The sequence below is a fragment of the Notothenia coriiceps genome, unplaced genomic scaffold (assembly GCF_000735185.1).
Source record: "Notothenia coriiceps isolate Sejong01 unplaced genomic scaffold, NC01 NC01_scaffold00001292, whole genome shotgun sequence".
Lineage (NCBI taxonomy): Eukaryota > Metazoa > Chordata > Actinopteri > Perciformes > Nototheniidae > Notothenia > Notothenia coriiceps.
Window position 1 is genome coordinate 19977 of NW_011333993.1, and position 10397 is coordinate 30373.

At 40.2% G+C, this 10397-nt stretch overlaps 1 protein-coding gene across 1 annotated transcript in view; it reads right to left on the reverse strand.

The window, feature by feature from the left end:
• LOC104959998 (2-oxoglutarate dehydrogenase, mitochondrial-like) overlaps window positions 1-8431 on the reverse strand; it is a 27116-nt gene extending 18685 nt beyond the window's left edge. Inside the window, 9 exon segments of the mRNA XM_010787927.1 lie at window positions 1669-1771; window positions 2291-2443; window positions 2518-2697; window positions 3752-3880; window positions 4602-4781; window positions 5000-5090; window positions 5926-6072; window positions 7514-7668; window positions 8311-8431. Coding sequence (XP_010786229.1) covers window positions 1669-1771; window positions 2291-2443; window positions 2518-2697; window positions 3752-3880; window positions 4602-4781; window positions 5000-5090; window positions 5926-6072; window positions 7514-7668 — 1138 coding nt within the window. The 5' untranslated portion in view covers window positions 8311-8431.
• Window positions 8432-10397: the final 1966 nt, after the last annotated feature.

The following is a 10397-nucleotide window of genomic DNA, read 5'->3' on the forward strand; positions in this document are numbered from 1 at the left end:
CGCCGTCGTAAGGATTCATGTGGGAAGGTTGTCTTACGTAGTAGAAATCCCAAAAATAGGTACAGAAACTGTTCCCGACACTTTCCCAGATTCACAAACAATTGCGTACCAGCGAGCAAGTGCAGTACATCAACTTGCACACACACAACACACACAACCACGTATATTACTCCCTTGCCGGGAGGAGCACATACAAATCAGACTGCAAAATGACAGTGACAAGCTTTTGCAGGGCTATATACACGTAACGCACCATAAATTTGCCTATAAATAGTCCAAAGAAAAAATACACATACCTTCCTCAGGCAGTGTGTTTGTACACACGGGGAAACAGGAGACACCACCCTCTGGAAACTGTGAAAGAAATGAGCGGCGGAATGCGTCTGCCGGAGTGGAGTCATGACGAATGGATCTGAATTATGTTCTCTTGTTTTGGTGGTTGTGTTCACAGGCGGAGTCCGCTGTGCGCAGCCGTCTCCACGTCAGCCTGTGCATCTCAACCCGCCCCCGCAAACTCTATATCCACCAGTTAAAAGGAAAACAACGTAAAGGTGTTGTTGTTATACAGCTGTACAATGTTTTCTCCATATGGTGTTCTAGTTTCATACCTCCCTGGGTTTTACGAGCGACTTATCAAGTTAGCGCGGCGAACCGGCATAAAAACACGATTAAACATGATAGTATATATAAACCATGCCTTGATCTAATTACAACCTATAGAAATGCAAAACGGCGTCAGTTTAGACGTAATATGTCCCTTCTGGTTTACCCGCATAATGATGAGAAAAATTTCATAACATTAACACAACATATTCGAGGTGATTTTAAATACATTTGTGTATTTATTTATTCTCCAATCTTATGTTTTTGTGTTGCACTGAGGAGTCTCCAACAGGCGTTTTTAAAAATCATTTTAAAGATTGGGCTTTAATCAATGTTGAAAATGAATTCTTCATATATGATAAAAATAACGATTTATTATGTATTATTTCCACATATTTCTCTCCTTCTTCCTTCTGCCAAACGGTGTGAGTTTTCAGTCTCTGCCCGGTGTTTATGTGGAGTGCGTACCATGGGTTAGAGTTTGCGTGTAGGACGCACATTTTCCCGTCAAGTTAGTATTTTATAAATCGCAAAAATTGCGTAGAAACTGGCGTACGTCATTTTTTGAGCGTATACCGCTTTATAAATGAGGCCCCAGGGCTTCATTTAGAAGGTTGGAAAAAGGATTCTAAATCAACATTTGAATGCAAAAAATATATGTGTTACTTCACAACATGTTTATATCTAATGAAATGAGAATAGAATACAAATAATTTAGTTATAATTAAAAATAAATCTGCAATGTGTATGATTAAGTCATGAAACACATTGGAAGGCTTTTTGAAATCTAGTAATTTAAGTAATTTAAATAAGTATATTTTGTGTACAGCCCTTTACTGGCTTCTGTTGTTACTGCAGAACATTCTTTCTTCATCTGCTTAAAAGTGACCGCACAGTGCCTTTTCATCGCTGCTCTGATAAGCTTGTTCTATATATTACTATGACACTTTGTTAAAAATGAGGTAATAACAGATTATGATTTTACAACCCCGTAAAAATTAAGGACAAGAAAATGTTACAGATAGACACAAATGCATGGTCTCCCCCATCCCCTCTCCCCCTTACCAGGCCAGGGGGAGTCCAGCCAGTGCTTGATGTGGAGGATCTTCTCATCTTTGGAGCGATTGTATGCCTCCTCACAGATCTTGTCATATTTGGCAATCTCCTCCTGCAAACAGAGACAGAGTGAAAGAAGAAAGGAGTGTGTTTAGTGCCAAAATCAGTTGCCAGACATCCACACACACACAGCAGTAGCAACAGGGCAAGGGACGGAAATGTCTATGTTTAATGATGCTAACAAAAATAATCAAAAATGTGTTGAGTAACGACCCAGCTAGTGGAGATGTAAAGAGAGCAACACATTTCACGTCAACAAGTTACTAACCCCTAGATTCCACCGGGTCCATCTGCGCCGCGTTACGGTTCCTTCGTCAGCCGAAAACTCTGCTGTGCTATTTTCTAACAGTAACAATAACTTGGTCATGAAGTAATGTGTTGCTGCTCTTTCTTATTTCCCAGTGTCTTCTGTTTCTGATTTCAATGCAATTTCTTTGAACGTTTTGGTTTGAGAATATTTCAAGATTTCACAAAAGCGTCGGTCACTGTTGAAATTGGAGAATAACTTTCTGCCAGAAAATAGAGCTATGTGGACACGGAAAAACTTGAGGAAGAGGAAGTGTCTTGTTACCTCGTACTCCTGCCGGCTGACGACTCCCTCTGCGATCAGTTTCTCTGCATACTTCTGCAGAACCGGCTTCTGCTTCTTGATCTGTTTGTACATCAGCGGCTGTGTGAACATCGGCTCGTCCATCTCGTTGTGACCCATCCGACGGTAACAAACCTGCACACACACTTGTAAGTCTCTCACAATCTCACAACAATTTGGAGTTTTTACCTAAAAACGATGACACTGACCAGATCGACCACCACGTCTTTGTGGAACGTGGCCCTCCACTCGGCGGCCACCTTACAGACGTAGATGACGGCCTCCGGGTCGTCGGCGTTGACGTGGAAGATGGGAGCGTTGACAACTCGAGCCACGTCGGTTGGATACGGAGAGGAGCGAGCCACACGAGGGTCTGTAGTGAAGCCGATCTGGAGACACAGGGTTAGAGCTCAGTCATCCATCTGCCTGTTTGCTTCCTAGAGTCCTCCGAACTTGCATAGTTTGATTGATTGTTAATTATATAAGAAATCAAATGTGTTTTCTGTAAACATCCTCTCAGGTTTGACTTCTCAATTATATGTTGCGGATTACCAGTAGCGAAACAAACTTTTTTTCTTTCTTGTATCTGTTCAGTTCGAGGTAAAAACCAGAGGTGAAAAGTAGCTAAGTAGAATTACTCAAGACCTGTACTTAAAGGTGGGGTAGGTAATTTTGGAGAAACCAGCTCGAGTGCGCTAGAATTTGAAAATACACAGCCGGAAAAAATCTGCCTCTTCCTTACAGAGCCCCTCCTCCAACACACACAAATGCCTACATGACCAATGAGGGCACGAGATAAGTTTGTGCACAGATGGAAGGCTGACAGGCAGGTAGGCCATCCAGTTATTTTAACCGGGCCGGCTCAGATGATTGTTCGTGCTTTTTACAGTACTACGGCTTCCACAGATGACATTTTTTAATGGATTTTTTGTTAAAGCACACAAGATATTCATTGCTATCGTGATGTTAAGAGAATTCCATGGAATATAACAAAAAGTATATCTCGAGCCGGTTTCTCAAACTTACCTACCCCACCTTTAAGTACAATTTTGAGAGAATTTAAATGTATTGCTACACCTGGAGTACATTTACAGCTACCCTGCAGTATACAAAGGAAAAAAGAGCTTTGATAACACATTAATACATTAATAATTATAATCAAAACATATACATTATATTACATGTCTTTCAGAATAATGAGTACTTTAATTTTTTGTACTTCAAGTATATTTTGGTGCTAATACTTTTTTACTTTTACTCGAGTAAATGCAGGACTTTGACTTGTCCTGCATTGTAACAGAGTATTCCTACACTCTGGTACTCTACTTTTACTAAAGTACAAGACCTGAGTAATTTTTCTACCTCTGGTAAAAAACAGTGCAGAGAAGAAGTGATGAACTTCAGAAAGAGAATTGCTTGAGTACATCTGTTCAGGTATGTTACCTGGTTGTTGACGACAACGTGCACGGTGCCGTGCGTGGTGTAGGACGGCAGGTGAGACAAGTGGAAGGTTTCGTAGACGACACCCTGACCGGCAAAAGCTGCGTCTCCGTGGAGCAGGATGGACATCACCTGGAGAAGAACAAATTCAATTAATCTGTGGTTTTTTCCAGTGCATTGCTTTCGGTTTATCTTTATTTCTATTATAATTGTTATTAGCATTAGCGTTGACCATTCTTTCTGGTCCACACACAAGCATTTGGACAGTACCCACATAAAACACAACAAACATAAACAAACAAATAATAACTATCATATCATAATGTCTGTAACGAGTCACTGTTACAGTTTGGTCAAAATTCAACAAAGCATCTAGTAGCATAAATGCTAAATGGAATGCATTTATATAGTGCTTTTACAGTCTTAAAAAACCCTCAAAGCACTTTTACAAGTCAGTATTTAACCTACTTTACAAGCTAGCTAACATTCGCCATCTACCTTACTAGTTAGCTAGCGTACCTTAGCTACCCATCTAACAAGCAAGCTAGCGAATGTTAGGCACAGGCTTGGGCAAGAAAAGGTTGATAAAGCTGGCAAGACTATCCAAAGTGATAGCCCTTACGCTCTCACCAGAAGTAACTGGGATAGAAATGATTGTATTAAAGCTAATAATGTGTAATCCTAGTGAAATATAACTTATAACAAATTTTACCCTAAGTAATGTAACTTAAAGGATAACAGATCCTTGTAGAAACGCCCTAAAGCAGAGGAAACATAAGGTGAATCCTCAAAGCTAGTTTAGAAGCAATGTCTCTTTTAAATGTAGTTTGGTTTTACTGTTTCTCAGCCTCACCCGCTTGCCGTCGTTGTCTCCGCAGTAGAACTGCTCAGCTTTGACCTTTCCCTGCACCACGGGATCCACTGCCTCTAGATGAGACGGGTTGGCCATCAGAGACAAGGTGATGTTCCTGTCCGTCACACGGTTGATTCGTCGATGGTACATTCCCAGATGGTACTTCACATCTCCAGAGCCCTGAGGAGGAGAAACCACAGCAAAGGTCACTTCAAAATGTCACGATATAGCCAAGATGTGCGGCTCTAAATGTATGCAAGACAAAATAAAGTGAAAGAAAAATATAAGTAGTATACAGAATTAAATGTGAAGATATTCTTTTTTGAAAATGTTATACTTTGTTTAGGCAACACACAGCAGTAAAAACAGCAGTAATGGCACTAAAGCAGAGACATTACCTCATCAGCAGCTTCCAGTTTTGAGTCAAATTGACAGAAGATCTGTTCCAGCTCCTTACGGATCACGTTGGCCAAGACATTCAGACGGCCCCTGAAAGACGAAAGAGGTGAGTGTACCAACATGAGTGGAAACCCCGTATTAAAAAGGTGCTCCTTTGAGAACCAGGGCAAAAAAGTCATGTATATAAAATATATTTCATATTTATTATTGCTACATTAACATTATCTTGCACATTTTAACTAAACAACTCTGCTTTGTAATTTGCAATATCCTTACAAAATTAGTCAGATTATTTTCCGGACTCTTCAATCCATGAGATCTTGTTCTCTCTCTCTCTCTCTCTCTCTCACGATGGGTGATAAAATGGAGCCTTCAAACGTATAGTTACACTCTACAAGGATTGATGTAGACTATGCTCGTTTGCCATAAGTGCGCAAAAACCAGGAAATCTGGCCAAACATCTGCCCAAAACGCATCATATTCAGACGGAGAAATTCAACTCGCCAAAATCGTAGTCGTAGATCTGTTGCCCCAATTACGAGTAACGTTACCACTGCAGGTATGTTCTGTATGCTGGCACCCAACACAAACATGGGTTCATTTAAAAGACAAAAACGGTAACCAATTTTTGCTTTTGCACTAAATAATTCTTCATTTGATTGTTTTTGCATTTCCATCGTCATATTAGTCTATTATGATTTGTTACAAACATACATGTTATTTATTTTACATAAAGTAATGTTAATTCTATTTCCAATTTGATTAGTTCTCCCTTATAAAACAACAAAAGAACCGATAAAAATACTGTTAAAGTGCCGGATCGATAAGCAGTATCGATAAGGGGAGTAGTACCGTTTAAATCTTAGAGATGTCCTACTCATTTGTGTGTGTGTACAGTATTGATACATGAATGAGTGTGTGATACCTGTGAGGCATTCCCATGACGACATTCTCCACCCCGCTCTCAGAGGATATATCGATGATGGTTTTCAGAGCCGGGATCAGAGACTCGCAGCCCTCCAGACCAAAACGTTTCTCTGCAGACCATTTCTTCTGCAGGAACTCCTCAAACCTGCACAAACAAACTTTTCAGAAACTACATCTCACAGTCAATCGTAGGTTAGTACAGAACATTTTTCATCCCTTTAACCCTGCAGACTCCTCTCAGAGACCTGAACAGATACACTCCATCCTCATCAAACACTAGATGACATGACTGTTGATGGAAGGGCTCAGTAATATGGGTTATAAAGGGCCAAGTTATATGATCCTGACAGCGTCACTACTCCAGTAAACTCATCTGAATATAGAAGAGTGGGAGGTGATTCTGAAAAGTTCATCCTGCCTTAACAAGCTTCAGAAATATATGTATCATCTGAATATGGTGCTAGAGTTTCATAATCTGAAAGCTAAAATGACCATAGCACGAGTTTTTGACATCAATTCATGTTAATCTCGCAATGCGCCGTGGTGTTTGGATAAAGTGTGGCTGTACATCATAATCCTGGGGTAATGCCACTGCCTTGTGGCAAAGAAGACTTACCGACTGGCCTCCATTTGGCACATGCAGGCATTTGCTTGCCCCTCCTCTCATTAACTTTTCTTTTCTTGGACATTTTGGTTCCGACCCCTTCACTCTGTGCTCTTTCGTCGTTTACTGCTTCCCTCCAGATATATAACAAACGCCTGACGTCTTACACATGTTTTGTATTATTGGTTTATTCCACTCATGGCAATAATTATAAAACAAAATATGTACACTTTAAGGAGTTTTTTTTGTAGCCCATGATGGAAAGGAGCAGGGAGAAGAAAGTCTTATTTTAACTGCCCCTCGAAAATCAATGGTCTGTCAATTACAGCTGCTTACACTGATACTTACAGTGACATGAAATCAAGATCACAATGAAAAATCAGCGAAACAGGTTACCTGAAAATGCTGACATCTTTATGCCGTCTTATTATTCTTTCTTTAGACATTTTCTTAAACCTAAAGATGTTCATACAGCCCTTAAAGTCAGTTGGTAAAGAATTCCACCGTTTAACACCAACTACAGAGATACACTGCTTTAAAGTGAAAACTGATGCTTAAAGTTACATTCCCTTGTTTGCTGCTCATCCCCTGAGTTTAAAACAAGTTGATTTTGTATATTTGCTGGTAGTATTCTGTGTTTTGCTTGATCTACACATGTGTGTGAGAGAGGAGGAGAGGGAAAAAAAGCTAAATTCCAACACCGATTTAGTTATTCCACAAATAACAGAACAGCATATATATATATATACATATATACACAGGGTGGTCCTTAGTGACATGTACATTTTCGAATTCATTTATTTTAAGCTCCAACCACCCGAATTCATTATGAGAGTCAAGAAAACTCTCCTGGTGAATTTTTTCCTCAATCTGACAACATGTACCCCTCCCCTCATCGACCTGGGCTGCCACACCAGCAAGCCACGGTGCTGCAACTGAGGCTAAACTTCAACTTCATATATAGGCGTGTTGCGATGATTACCTGGTGGAGCGGACCATGCGGGCCAGCAGCGTCCTCTTCTCCTCCAGATCGAACCGCATCACTCCCGGAACCTCAAACTTCTGTCTGATCCACTGACATTGCTCCAGGTCGTTGATGAACATGAACTCCACCCCAATGTGCTGACAGTACGCCATCTGACAGAGAGAGGAGAGGAGTTTCACCTGTACAGCCAACTTTCACACTCACGTTGGAATATCTTTGGTCTGGATCAGGGATGTCAAACATACGGCCTGCGGGATGACTTTGCACAGCATTAAAATGACAGAGGAGACATTCAATGCAATTTTATAAACTTTTATGTATTGTATACATATAATACATTTATAAGACATGGGGTGACTTAACCTTCTCCCTTAATAGTTCCCACTGTAGTTTGTATGGTGGTTTTCAGGATTACTACACACATGTGGAAATGAATGTAAAATAATTTCTTCGTGACAAGTTGTTCTGATCATAAAATACTATATTGTTCAATTCCTGATACTTGTGATTAAATGTGCCTTGTAATGCACATGTGGAAATGATAAACTAAGGCATAATATTTTTTCTTGAAAAAATGTCAGGTTGTTCATAGTTCATAGTAAATGTCAACATTTTTAGAAATAATTTTTTTTTTTGCACTAAAAAAAAGGGGACAATTTGGAGTTGTTATTTACAGGTTATTATGCTGTGATTCTACTGCTCCGGCCCACTTGAGATTCAATTGGGCTGCATGTGGCCCTGAACTAAAAGCAGTTTGACAGCCCTGCTTTACAGGGAGCTGCGTCTGAGTTCACCTCCAGTCGACGGATGATCTCCTTCAGCGGCAGGGCGGTCTCCGAGCCTCCGATGAAGGTGGTGGTTGGCAGTCGGAACACCTTTTCCAGGTCGGACTCATCCAGACCGTAGAAACCTATATGTCCCATGATGCACCAAAAGGACGGAAGGGGAGTAGAGGGAGGGAAGATACAAAAAGAGGGAAGGAGGTGAGAAAAGGTTGCAGGACAGGGCAGAAGGGAGGGACACCAAAGAGATGGACAGACACACAAACAAGGCCGTGGACAAATGGAAACATGCAATTTATGAGTAAGTAATGAAGAAATGTGCATTATAAAACACAATATGGAGAATGAGACATTATCCCAAACATGCAGACAGGAGAGGAAAGAAGAAGGCAGAGTGGAGAGTAGTGATGGAGGCAGTTTGACAACCAGAAGGGTGAGGATGGTGGGGATCAATGCAAATGAATGAAAAAGTAAGGAGAGACATAGTTAGTATCATTCATTAAAGCTAATCAAACATCAGACCAGACCTGAAGGAGCTCAGGATTAGCCTGCTTTATGTTCAGACTCAAATATTCCCCAAGATATTAACTATTCCCTCTTTCTTTTTTCCCATAGACAAAACAGTGCCCAGCTGTTTTAGGAAATCAATCACACTTATAAAAGAAACTGAAAGATTGTGTAAAGATATTTTTCTTGAACCATTTGGCATGGAGCTACTGTAAGAGCCGCAGGCAGGAAATGTTGAGAGAGGGACAAACATGTTATTGTTTTGAGTCCGAAAATGAGATTTTTTGAGAAGAAAAATAGTAAACTGTGTAGTTTGATTAAACTCTGTTGTACATATTATTAAGAACAAAAGCAGTATCGATAGATAAACAGGTCTACAATAATATGTCAGCTCAAAGGCGGTTCAACTTGAGTTAAAAAATAAGCAGCATCAGTATCATATTCAACCCCTTGAATATGTCTACTAATTCCTTTGACACAATGAACATTGGTGTGTGGATAGGTTTTGAAACTCCTGGGGGTAAGAACAAAAAATAAGAAAGTTATTCTTATGATGCAACAGAGTTTTTATAAACTTTAACATTTGATATGGTAGTTAATGGCAAGAGGCAAATCATTTATTTGATCCTTTTGAACTGTGCTATGAATAACACATATCATTGTCAAATTGAAAGGTAATGGTTTGTCCCTGTTTTTGGTGTCCATTGCCTGTAAAAAAGTATTTTCAATCCTGTTCAATAAGCCACTAACACCAACATGGCTATAACCTTAGCATGTTTGACTTACAAAACAGGAGAACAAGTATTCAAGGAGGTGAACTTCCCTACAACTCTGGCCAAGTCTGGTCTTGTAAGTGCATCCCAAACAAAACACACAGCTTCAGCAAAAGAGGAGGTTATGACGTCACTAACTCATCTTAAGCAGGTGTAGTGTGTGTATTTCACAGTTTTATACTTTTTACTACAAACAGGCTTTACAAAAAATGCAGAACTAACTTTGAAATGTATAAACATCTTAACACAATTAACAGGATGTGGACCACCATTCCTTCGAAACAAAGAAAGACTGCAGAAGGGATGCAATGCCTCTCTTTGTAACAAAGTAAAAGAAGTTCCAAACACAGAGCAGCAATGTGTTCATGACAGCGGCGATGAACATGAACATGTTGGGGGGGTTATGGGTATTTAATTGGTTATTTCTTAACTTCAAACTGATTATGGGATTATTAGCGGAGGATGTGTTATGAAGGAGAGAAGAAAAGAAGGAGAGAGGAAGTAGAAAAAGTGTTTTTTGTGTTTGTGTTGGGGAAAATAGAGTCTTGGACCCAGGTTAAACCCCTGTGCACTGTAATTGACCTTTAAGGTGCTGTAAAGGTTGGCTTTATTTGCTGACATCGCACGTCCTCAAATGTGGCTATTGCAAATGAAACGAGGCAGGTCGTGCAGGCCTTGTATGAAACTCCTCAGAAACACCACAAGTCACAAACCAACATCGGGGCTAACAGCCAAGATGGCCAATCAGAAAGCTCCGTCTCAAAGACAGCAGGCAGATGGATCCAGCTCAGGCTTGCATTCACTATCCTCACCTCTCCC